The sequence below is a fragment of the Larimichthys crocea genome, chromosome XII (genome assembly GCF_000972845.2).
Source record: "Larimichthys crocea isolate SSNF chromosome XII, L_crocea_2.0, whole genome shotgun sequence".
Lineage (NCBI taxonomy): Eukaryota > Metazoa > Chordata > Actinopteri > Sciaenidae > Larimichthys > Larimichthys crocea.
In genome coordinates, this window is record NC_040022.1 from 29,047,805 (window position 1) to 29,059,719 (window position 11,915).

Genomic DNA, 11,915 nt, shown 5'->3' on the forward strand with positions numbered 1-11,915 from the left:
TCTGTTTTATTTAATACGGTCATTTCGAAATAAAAAGTTTCAAAATAAAAGACCGCTCGACTTAGACTATAATAAAGAGGGACTTACTACTACTTCATCCACAGTTGGTAGGAGAAGAAGAAAATTACTTAATACTTTAGATTTTCTTCTTCTCCTACCAACTGTAGATAGAGTAGTAAGTCCCCCTCTATTATAGTCCCAGTCTAAGTCGAGCGGTCTTTTAGCGGTCCGCATTAAAATTGGTAAGCGTTGACCGGTCCGCAGTTAGGAAAAGGTTGGGGACCACTGATTTAGTGTATCCCTCTGTAGTCCATCAGGACCAGAAACTCTGACACTCAGTCCCTCTTTAAAAGTCCTCTGCAAGATATTTAACCAAATGTCCTCGACCACATACTTGAACAAAACTGCTCAGCTCTCAAACACTAAAGCTGTAATTTTTTTAGTACTTTAACGTGCCAAAGAGACCAAGTTAAAGCTGATGTGAAATCCTGCTTTGCAATAAAATACTTCCAATGTTAGAAATTAAAGAACCATCACACTTAAAGTTTGAGTCTTAACACCCAAGAACATTTCAGGACAAGCAGCTTTACACGTCGAGGCTTGATTGTTTTAAGTCAACATTTTCAAGGCCTTATTTTTTCCCCCCCTTGAAATTCAAGGGACAAACTTCAGACTTTAACCAGGTCGAGCTCCGTGTAACCAGATTCTCACATTTGACAAAGACGACAGACACAGGACATGTTTGGGTTTTTTCGTTTTATTAAACAACTCTGCACGACAGTGACGATGGTGACGGTCAACGCAGCAGAGACACTGGTCCTGGACAGCGACTTCAAGCGGTCTCTTCCTTGGTGACACGGTCCTTCTTGAGTGGTCCCTGTGGAGCAACAAACAGAAAGGATCAGTTGTGTAGCAACTCCGAGCTGGCTGTAGAGTGTCGGCTCAGAGCAGCCGATGTTCCCAGAGAGTGAACAGGGAGCGAGCACAAACAGGCACTGCTCCCCTGCCTCACTGGGGCTCACTATGGCACTGGAATGGAACCCAGAGTTCACACTGAAGACTGAACCAGGTTACGAACAGTGCAGGACAACATGAACATCTCTAATGTTTGGTCATCAGCTCACGTCCCATTTTAGAAGTTTAGAGAACTGATACAGAACTTTAAAGTCTCTATAAGCCACAAACATGAGGTTTTCAGTCTTACCATGAACGCCTTCTTCTCCTCCACGGTCTGGAAACGGCCGTGACCGAACTTGGAGGTGGTGTCGATGAACTTGAGGTCGATCTTCTCCAAAGCACGACGGCTGGTCTGCACCAGCAGAGACTGAAGAGTAACGAGGAAATAATGAGTTTAAGTTTTGGGGACACACACCAGCTTCAGGTGCAAAGTTCATCCACAAGATGGAAATTTTAAACTTTGTTCTCACCTTGCGCAGGGTCAGCACCCTCTTCTTGGTTCCAATGACACAGCCCTTCACCATGACGAAGTCGTTGTGCACCTCTCCGTAGTGGACGAACCCACCCTTTAAAGAAAGAAACGCAGAGTCACATCTTCTGCTTCCAGGCTGGATGGTTTAACAAACAGACCGGCTGCATGAGCGTCACTCACCAGGGGGTTGATGCTCTTGTTGGAGATATCGTACTCGGTGGAGGCGTTGTTCTTCACCAGCTTGCCGTCCTTGGTGTGGTAGCCCTGGCCGATCTTGTAGATCTTCTTGTTGATCTCCGTGCGGTGGTGGTAACCCTTCTGACCAGCACGGGCCACGGAGAAGGCCACGCGGGCAGGATGCCAGGCACCGATACAGGCCACCTTACGCAGACCACGATGGGTCTTGCGGGGAAGCTTCTTCGTGTGCCAACGGCTGGTGACACCTGTGAGGAGCGAGGATTTATTAGATTAGAAGTTTGTAAGTCAAAGGAACTTCCACACATCAAGGCATAGACTGCGCTCAGTACTCGACATTCAGCAAGGGGTATGAAACCCATTATGTCCGCCCGTCGAGGGGATCATCACAGGCAGAACACCACAGCAGAACTATGATTTAATACAGATCCAGTTCTTATTTTATCATTCCTAAACTAAAGTGTTCTTCCTTGAAGATAAAGGTTCACCAGTTCAGTTACAGCTAATAGAAACTTCTAAACTTTGTCCTTACCCTTGTATCCGTGACCCTTGGTGACTCCAATGACGTCAATCATCTCGTCCTGGGTGAACACGCTGCTGATGGGCACGGCCTGCTCCAGCTTCTCGCGGGCCCAGTCTACCTTGTCGGAGATGGTGCCTCCGTTCAGCTGCACCTCCATCAGGTGAGACTTCTTCTGCCTCAGGGGCAGCAGACGCATCTGCACGGAGAAAACACAAGCAGGTCAGAACTGAGACCACGTCCACAGTCGGTTTCAATTATACAGCGAAAAGTATTAGCTGTGTAGTCTCAGAAGGAAGGCAGCATGGAAGGTATCCTCATGTGTGTCGGGCGCCATGCCTGACGCAAGATCCGTGGTCTCATCACTGACAGACAACCAAGAACCCAAATCTCAAAACGGATCCAGCAAACGTACTAACCTGTGTGTGGGCGATGATGCGGATGACCTGGCAGTACTTCTTCATGGAAGCAAAGTCCTTCTCCAGCTGCTTCTTGCCCTCATCGTCCTGCCATTTCTTGCAGTATTTGGTGAAAGCCTTCTTCTTGGACTTGTACCTGAGGGGACGCAGCGTGGCAGGAGAGAAGACAGGTTGGCACAGGTCCTTCATAACCCCGCAGGGTCAGCGGAAGAACGCAGTGCATAGCTGCTCGCCCACCCCTCCGTGTGGATGAGGGGGGGCTCTGTCAGCTAGTAAAGTGTTTCGGCTCATGGCACAGTTTCTAAGAAGCACTTTCCACTGGCCAGAGGAGCCCGGAGCTCATCAGGGCACGCAGCACCTGAGCGGAGCTGCCACAGAGGCCACCGTCACGTTAGACTCACTCAGTGAAAACACAAGATGGTTTTTATTTCCACTGGGCAACTAACTGCTTCAAACTAATTTAAAAATCATCTTATGTAGCATCTCACCAGTTCTTGTAGAACCGACGCTTGCACTCGTCGCTGACGTGCTCGGCGAAGATGGTCTTGAAGGAACGCAGGCCACGGGGGGTGTTGACGTAACCCACGACTCCGACGACAATCATGGGAGGAGTCTCCACGATGGTGACGGCCTCGACCACTTCTTTCTTGTTCACCTCTGCAGAGGAGAGAAACAGGTAAGCGTCAATGTGACAATAACTTCTAAATTTGACTGCACTTCACAGCACAGGCTGCGCTCAGTACTCGACATTCAGCAAGGGGTATAAAACCCATTATGTCCGCCCGTCGAGGGGATCATCACAGGCAGACCACCACACCAAAATAATAATTTAATTTCCAACAACATCCCAAAAACACATCTAAATATTATGGATGCACCAATTATATAAACACTTACTTGAGCCAGGTCTGTCGACCTCACGGACGATGTGTGTCATGCCGGCCTTGTAGCCCAGGAAGGCAGTCAGGTGCACGGGCTTGCTGGGGTCATCCTTAGGAAAGCTCTTGGCCTTACCACGGTGGCGACGACTCCTCTTGCGGGGCAGGAACCCCAGGGATCCGTGGCGCGGGGCCGAAAACTTACGGTGGGACTGTGGAGGGAGGAAACTGTTAGCTGGGCCAAACTCAATAACATTCAGCCTAACTGTTATACAACATAAACACCACGCGTGACAGGTCATGCATGTTCCTCGTATTAGTGATGGGTCTTGTTGTGAACGAGCTGGTTCGGTGAACCAATGCAACGAAAACAGACAAAACAGGCAAACCGATTTGCACTGTGTACAGCCAACTGTTTTCTCTGTATACACGTTTTATTTTGATCAACCTCACTGTTTATACTGTAAACTCTGTTTATACTGACAGATTTAGACTGTTAATACTGTGCCACACTAATATTGTTGTGTCTGTATTGTTCATACCGCCTTATTTATCTTCAAGATTTGCCACTGTCGTTTAGCTGGTATATTTTTTTTAAACATCTTTTATTATATTTCGTGTTTATTGCTGTTGGCACCAGGATAAGAGGGAAACGCAATTTCAAGTCTGTGTGCATTGATGATAAACTCGACTTGACTATCAGCTACAGCAATTTACTCACATTAGAAAATGTCATTTAACTTTTGAATGCTTTAGTACGAAGCATGTGTTGTATACACATACAAATCATAAATCAATCAGCACTAAATTATTAAAAGTATGTGGTGACATGAATATTTTGGAGTCAAATGAACCGACTCCCTAAAATAAAACGAACTTCCCATCGCTAGTTTAACGTGTACGCCGTGACGTCACTGACAGCGCGTGGTTAGCTTAGCCACTGCGGTATAGACGGCGGCCTGAAACCAGCCCTTCAAAATAAGATAAGTGCTTTGTATCAGCCATAATGTGCATAAATATAAAACTGGTTAACATAAATGAATGTTTAAAGAAAATTATAAAGTAGCGGCCTAAGTTAAGCTGCCATTTTGGATACTCAGTTGCCGGTATGGTTGGTACGTGCGTCATTAAAAACCTTAAATAATCACATAAATATATCCAACACATTACTCTAACTTTATATAAAAGCAAGCCGAGTGTTTAAAACATGTAAAACATGAAGGATGTCGCAGATTAGAGACAGATTCAAAGTCAGAGTTTCAGCTGGAGCAGAGCAGACTCACCATTTTGTCTCCAATCCGATTCAAAGAGGCCTGACGAAGGGACGCAGGCCGTATATATACACCGCAGCAAATATCGCGAGATTCGGCCTTGAAGACACGCCCCCCGTGATTTCACCACTTAGATGTAATACACTCAGTGGCCACCAGATGTCGCTGTTTGACACGTTACAGTTGGACTGATACCTGTAACTTTATTTCTAAAAATGTTGATAATGATTTTAAATTGTTTTGGAGGGATGTATTTATTTATTATCAATCTCATCATACTGATGGCAAAATTTCATATTCATAAGTCTAAATTTACTCGAAGAAAACCATCTTTTGTTGCCTTTCACGGTGAACTCAGACAGTACATCGCTTCCATTAAGTTTTCTAATAACACAAAAGCTGTTAAAACGCTTAATATATGTGAACATTTAAGTATATTTATGTAAACTCTATCTATCTATCTATCTATCTATCTATCTATCTATCTATCTATCTATCTATCTATCTATTTCTGTTTCTTTTCATATTTTATATACTTTATATTTATTTTGGCCTTTTCAAGCTGTTTTTGATAGAGACAGCTGAGGAGTGACAGGAATGTGGGGAGAGAGAGAGAGTTGATGGGGAACGACAGAGGGTCAGAGGTCGGATTCGAACCCCTCAGCCGCTCAGCTGCTTCCTTGTCTCCTGTTTTTATTCTGAGCCAATGCAATTAAACGTACACTGTGACTGTGAATACAACTGAATGACAAAGTCTAAGACTTAGACAAAACAAATGTCTTCATCCAATATTATTTCAGGAATATTTATGTCCTTATTCAACATCACACAACTTAACTGTAGTGCTAGTCAAAGGACAAACTTTCTCACTGAATTTTTACTTTTAATTATTTTCTAAAATGAAGATATTGAAACTTTAATATAACATACAGATTCACGTCTTTAAAGCAGCTACCTTTTGCTTTGATGACAGTTCTGCACACGCTCAGTACTCTCTCTCCATCTTGAAGGAGTTCCCACATATCCTGATTCTTATTATATATTCTTCCACAGGGTTAGGCTGATTGACTGTGAAGAGCAGGTCATCTTCACCTCATCACTCTCTTCTTAGATCCATTTGGACTCATCAGACCAAAGTCCACATACAACTTTATTGAACTTTGTGTATTTAAGGAAAACGTAAATCTTTGTGTTGGTGTTCACATCCTACATCTAACGCCCAGTCTCAATGATAACTGATGTTCATATTCACACAAAGTAAATAAAAAAATCAAGCTGTCTTAACATTTATTATCATTTCATTCATAAAAATAAAGGCTGCACATTTACAACCTTTCAGGTTAAGGCAGCAACATTTCGTTTTATGATCCAGTGATGTAACTTTTTATTGTTTATTGTAGGCAAGAAATTATTATTATCACCAGAATGCCACGAGGGGAAAGTTTGGACACTTTTGTGTTTTCATGTTTGTGTGTCTTGAAGTATAATCACAGAATAAAATGCTAAACATCATGCACAGATGAACATGTTTACATTCGACAAAAATAAAATCCTGCAGCTAGTTTTGTGATTTCACAGCGTTTGTCTTGCAAATTTAGAAGTGCTACAATCGATCAAATCTAACATTTCTCAGATGTCATGCTTTGCTGCTTCTGCGTTTGAATTCTCGGGATCCCGTGTTGAATGAAGCTGTACACGCCATGCAGGCGATGCAGAATGAGAACATTTATTTCTCCGACTCATGCGACAGTAGTGATGCAGATGCAGTCCTGAAGACGGTTTGAACTTCTCCTGTCAAGCTTTAACCACCGTCCTGCACAGCGGGGTGAGGACTTCAGTGTGTCCATCGAGGACGTGTGCGGTATTTAAACTGACTCTCACTCCAAAAAATGTTCATGGAGATGTGATCAGTCCCAAAAAAAACAAATAATAAAACACACTGTTCTGAGAGCGTCTCAGTATTTAGACTTATTGTTCAAGTTTAAGAATGTAGGTTTGTCTCAGGTCTGTATGTGTCGAGGCCCCCGTTTCAGGAGACTTTGTCCCGTTGGTCCGGATAACGATGTCTGCATGCACGGACAAACACCGGCCACCGCCGGTCACTCTCGATCAAGGTTCATCTTTTGGAAGAAGGCTTTTCCAAACTCGTATGTGCTTATCATGACAGCGCAGGCCGGGGCCACTTTGATCACCCTCGGCATGAAACCTGAGGAAGAAACAAATGTTTAGAAAATAATCACTGTGTTTTTACTGAACATGAAGACAGAAGAAGCGTGTACCTGCAAAAAGGCCCCTGTAGCCCAACTCGGCCCAGATTTCCTTCATGATGTGCCATGTGGACGAGGTTCTCTTTAAGGTAACTACGAGAAAAGGGAACAAGTTACTACTACAGGATTCTCTACTCGTATACGTTCATATATTTCATCACAGTCGGAGTACAGACCTCCCAGAGTGTCCATTTCTCCCAGCTGGATCTGTCTCCGTGTCTTCACCACGTCAAAAGGCAGCGTCAGGATTGCAGCAATCTACACGACACAGACACACAGACAGTCATATAGTAGATAAACCAGGTGCAGCCATGTGGTTACACTTCAGTCAGTTAGATATTATCTCAGCGTTCATATCAGGAGGGCGGCGGCTTCATTATTGCACAACAAAACACTGAATGTGGGTCGGTCACCGGCCTGATTCTCTGAACATGAACCTGACAATAGATCCACCTGAAACCTCAGGAAAGTTACAGTACACTGAAGTAAACAGCCAGTTTACTGGTTACATGAAGTCATGCATCAGGAGGATTTCAGACAGTTATCACCTGATGAATGTTAATGAAATATTAATGTTTCTCCATAGAGTAACAGAGTGGGAGCAGAGACTGGGTGGCCCTAGTTTCACAAGTAAAAATGATGTTGGATCATTTCTGTAACTTCAAGCGAAACCCCAGCAGGAGCATTTCAAAAGTTTGTTTACTTGCTGATCTTTGCACTCTGTTTTATTTTGAAAATCCACCAGCTCCTCTGTGCTGTTTCTGCATCAGGATAAATTCAGTGAATTCATGTTTTTGTTCACAGCTACGACAAATAAGTGTACTGAACACTCTATATACCAGGGGCTGAGATAATATTTAGATCCACCTTCCAAACTGACAAAGAAAAGCTGCTAAAATCTCTGAAATAATAATCTAAATAATTATAATGTGAGGTCAGAAACGCCGGACTGATGCAGTGGAGCAGGAGTACTCACAGCTCCGGAGACGGCTCCTGCAGTAAAGCTGATGGAGACGTTGGCCTGAGTCGTTTGGTGCTGTTCACATAACCGGGCCTTCACCAGCTCATAGTTGAACCAGTACAAAGCTGCAAACACACACGGACAGGGGACAGGTTACTGCTTATTTTCAGTTTCCTACACACTGACTGAAGGTTCGAGCTGATTTTCAGGAACACAGATAGTGTTTGGAACATGCTGAAGATCAAAACAGAGGCGTGGAATGGGCTGCAGGAGCGGTTCTTTAAGAGGATGAGTTACCTTTCCACATGTTTTTTTGTCTGTATGTATTATTAGGTTTCATTCTGCGTTGCTGCTCTCACCAGAGAAGGGCACGTCTCTGAGCACGGTGGGTCCCCATCCCCTCCACAGGGACAGCAAACCATCCTGCGCCACCGCAGAGCGGATGCACGCCCGCAGCTCGCTGTAGGGCAGCCGGCGGGACTGCATCTTGGTCCTGACCAGCTCCAGAGGACTGATCACTGTCACAGCGCCCACTGCGACACACACACAGGGCGTCAGAGACACAGTGACATGTTACAGTCGGCGTGTCTACATGTGTGTTAATAGACTTACATCTGGCCAGACCTCCAGCAACAAGCGGGATGTGGTTGCCTTGGAAACCCAGACCGTATCTCAGGAAGTCCCGCAGCTGGTCGTAGCAGGTGAAGTAGATGACGGTGGCTGGTACAGCCATAACCCTGCACGCACACACACACACACGGGACAGGTTCCATATTCAAATATATGTTATATCTTTTTTTTACAATTACAGAAGAAACACTCACAGTGTTGGCGGTAAGCCGCTCCACAGAGACCGGAGTCCTTCGTGTCGGCTGATTTTCACGAAAGCGTCCTGCGGCACAAACAAACACGTCAGACACATTCGGATCGTTTCCGTGGTGAAAGCTGCTCGTGTGCTCGGCGTACTCACGAGTGTCCCGCTGAAATGTGTCGGCGTCTTGTACCAGCTGGTGCAGCTGGTTCCGTTCTGACACACGTAGATGTGATCCATCAGTCCGTTACAGTACAGGAAACACTTCCCTGTAAAACACGGAGCGGTCGTGAGTTTGATCTGTAAAGTTATTCAATCCTTCACGGGGGGCAGATGTGATGGCAATGACCACAGAGTCAGGGCGATGATAACATCAGGGCTGTCCTCATCACTGCTTACTTTCCCTGTTTGTTCAAACCAACTCTAAAAACAGAAACATTTCACAACCTTTCCCTGGAGCCGCGTTACCTTCATACTGTCCATGAACAAACAGACAGAGGCCAAACGTCTCAGCTGACAGAAAACACGTGAAACACTATTCGGTTGTTTTGTTTGTGTGGTCAGCCGAGCGTGCGCCCTCACACAGAAAGTTGAAAGTGTTAGCGTGCGGCGGCGGGCTGGGTCAGATACTCACACTTGGAAGGGCGGATGACGCCGCCCCACGGAGCGGCTTCAGCGGCTGAAGCTACGGAACAAAAAGCAAAAGAGGCGAGAAGGCAATGAAGGAGAGGCTGCAGTAACCATGGTAACCACCAGCGGCTGTTAAAAGCAGAGTCGGTGTTTCAGAAGACAAACTTCAAACTTCTCGTCCTACCTTGGTGGAACGGCGTTTGCTGAGCCTGCAGCCTGATCTTCACAACGTCCAGCGGTGTGACTGTGACACACACACACACACACACACACACACACACACACACACACACACACACACACACACACACACACACAGTCACCAGTTTATTAGGCACAGCAGCTTAAACTAATAAACAGTCCAGCAATAAACGCTGCCTTCATGAAGGTTACAAAGTTTTTGTTGGACTGCAGGCTCATTTTAGACGCTAGAGTCGGTACTGCTGTCGAACTGGGTCGCACAATAACACGCCTTTTATTTTTGTATCAATGAAGAAAAACAAACTACATGAAACACAGTTCAACAGCACCATAAACTACACCCTCCAAAGTGAATAGACTCCTCACTAACAGCTGCCGAAACAGGACGGTAGCGTTGCCAACTTGGCGACTTTCTTGCTAAATTTATCGTCAGTAGAGACACTGTGATAATTTGTCTAAATAATAATAATAATCATGATAATATGCTACGTGTGTGTCCTGTTTGTAGTGATACAGGAATAAATAATACAATGATACGGGATATTATACAATAAAAATGATAAAGGATAAATGATTTCCCCCTGGGATTATTAAAGTATTTCTGATTCTGAAAAAAAGAAGTAATATTAAGTCAACCAGTGACTGAAACAATAATAAAAACACCTCAGAGCTTCCATGGTGGAGCAGAGTGAGTCAATGAAGTGATGCAAGTTACTGAAACAAAGTTATTAAACTACGTTTATCATGTAGATTAAAAAACAGAACTTTAACCTGCGACAACAAAGACTGGGACTGCTGCATTCGACTGCAAGTGGCTGAGAAATAACACAAAGTGCTAAAAACTGCAGTTCCTCAATCGTCCACTTGAGGCTGGCTCCAAAAGTGAGTCAGTCTCCATAAGTCCCCATGTTCAAATGTCCAACTTCACAACAGGAATAAACATGTTTACAGCCTGGTACATCTAAGACCAGACGGTGAGGAAAACAGGAATCACAGCCACAGATGTACGGACGTGAATCGTTTCCATGAACTCACCAAAAATCGACGTGAGGAGGGCTCCGGTGCCAGAAGCCAGCATCTGCTGCACCGGAGAGATCGCAGCCACGGGGCTGCTGTTCACGGCCCGCTCCCCCATCCTTCCCGCCTGTCAGACCAAAAAACATGCCAAGTCATGATGAGAACACAATGTCCTGGAGCTCCCACAGAGGTGTTTTCTGACCCTGTTCCACCTCCTGTAGACGTCTTTGTCTCGGCGTTATGAGGAGCGTTGGTGTCCGGCACGATCGGCAACCTAATGTCAGAGTCCTGATTGTGCACCCGACATTACATTAGAAAACTCAAAAGCAGAAGTGAAAGAAAAAAGCAACGTTTGCTACATCGAAGTGAGCTGGGGACGTCCAGGCGGGGCTGGTGAAACATTATGATAACTTATCTACAATGTGCATGTCAGCGGGCAGCCAGAGACACCCACTCCTGACCGAGAGAGAGAAGGTAGTGACAGATAAACACACATTTCATCAGCGAACAGTGAAATAAGACAAAAACTAATGTCCTGAAGGGACTCATGGTCTCAACTAAAGATGTTTTGACTGAATATTCTCTCAAATAAATGAAGCATTATGGAGTGACGCTCACTTTTAAGCTCCCTGTTGTCCGAGCTGTGTGGTTCACTTTTTTCTGGACTTAATTACAATTTAATTTAGACAGTTTTAGCCGCTTTGCCCTCGAGGTTTGTTGTTCTTCTAAAACAAACGTGTGTTTTCCTGTCAGCTGTATTTAACTTACATCAGAATCACTTTTATTGGTCAGGTGTGCGTACGTACGCATATAAAGTATGCAGAATATGAGTGTACTGAATCACAGTGATGATATTTAACATAAATTAAATGTTAGCAATAAGAATAAATGACTTTGAGTTTGCAGGTGTTGCACAGGTAACGTTCCTGACATACTGTGTCTGTTTTTAGCTGAGGATCACGTCTCATGTTGACACATTACAATTTTTTACAATACTGTTTACACTGTACACATCTTTCATCATTGATACATCTCACTGTTTATTTATACTGTTTATATCTTTTTAGATTTGCCATCATTTTCTTAGATATCTTTTTAACTTGTGTATATATTTTTTCATATTTCATGTATATTGCTGTTTGCACCAGGCAAATGAGGGAAACAGTTCTCTGTATGTTCCTGTACATGTGGCAGCATTGACAATAAGGTACCTACCTTTCCTACCTTTAAATGAAGCAGATTAATCAATGATCCAGGTAAGATCTGTAAGATGTGTGTGTATGTGAATATACACACACATATATATGTATTGACGT

At 44.3% G+C, this 11,915-nt stretch overlaps 2 protein-coding genes and 2 non-coding genes across 5 annotated transcripts in view; all 4 read right to left on the reverse strand.

The window, feature by feature from the left end:
• Positions 1 to 739: 739 nt before the first annotated feature.
• rpl3 (ribosomal protein L3) lies at positions 740 to 4,796 on the reverse strand. Its single transcript, XM_027285763.1, has 9 exons — positions 4,725 to 4,796; positions 3,461 to 3,653; positions 3,052 to 3,220; positions 2,564 to 2,699; positions 2,157 to 2,343; positions 1,610 to 1,872; positions 1,428 to 1,523; positions 1,205 to 1,324; positions 740 to 877 (listed from the first exon to the last, which is right to left on the reverse strand). Exons 1-9 carry the CDS (start codon positions 4,725 to 4,727, stop codon positions 833 to 835), a joined length of 1,212 nt encoding a protein of 403 aa, XP_027141564.1. The 5' UTR covers positions 4,728 to 4,796; the 3' UTR covers positions 740 to 832.
• LOC113747187 (small nucleolar RNA SNORA54) lies at positions 953 to 1,085 on the reverse strand. Its single transcript, XR_003463429.1, has one exon. It is a non-coding gene; the product is annotated as a small nucleolar RNA SNORA54 (small nucleolar RNA).
• LOC113747188 (small nucleolar RNA U83B) lies at positions 2,427 to 2,518 on the reverse strand. Its single transcript, XR_003463430.1, has one exon. It is a non-coding gene; the product is annotated as a small nucleolar RNA U83B (small nucleolar RNA).
• A 1,052-nt stretch (positions 4,797 to 5,848) lies between the features above and the next one.
• slc25a39 (solute carrier family 25 member 39) overlaps positions 5,849 to 11,915 on the reverse strand; it is an 8,679-nt gene continuing 2,612 nt past the window's right edge. Inside the window, exons 2-12 of one of the 2 annotated variants that reach the window (XM_027285189.1) lie at positions 10,618 to 10,726; positions 9,566 to 9,625; positions 9,386 to 9,436; positions 8,911 to 9,020; positions 8,765 to 8,832; positions 8,553 to 8,677; positions 8,300 to 8,473; positions 7,956 to 8,065; positions 7,156 to 7,237; positions 6,992 to 7,072; positions 5,849 to 6,918 (exon numbers count right to left, since the gene is read on the reverse strand). In XM_027285189.1, coding sequence (XP_027140990.1) covers positions 6,812 to 6,918; positions 6,992 to 7,072; positions 7,156 to 7,237; positions 7,956 to 8,065; positions 8,300 to 8,473; positions 8,553 to 8,677; positions 8,765 to 8,832; positions 8,911 to 9,020; positions 9,386 to 9,436; positions 9,566 to 9,625; positions 10,618 to 10,717 — 1,068 coding nt within the window. In that variant the 5' untranslated portion in view covers positions 10,718 to 10,726 and the 3' untranslated portion in view covers positions 5,849 to 6,811. The remainder of the gene's footprint in view (positions 6,919 to 6,991; positions 7,073 to 7,155; positions 7,238 to 7,955; positions 8,066 to 8,299; positions 8,474 to 8,552; positions 8,678 to 8,764; positions 8,833 to 8,910; positions 9,021 to 9,385; positions 9,437 to 9,565; positions 9,626 to 10,617; positions 10,727 to 11,915) is intronic. The other variant, XM_027285190.1, reaches the window with a different exon arrangement.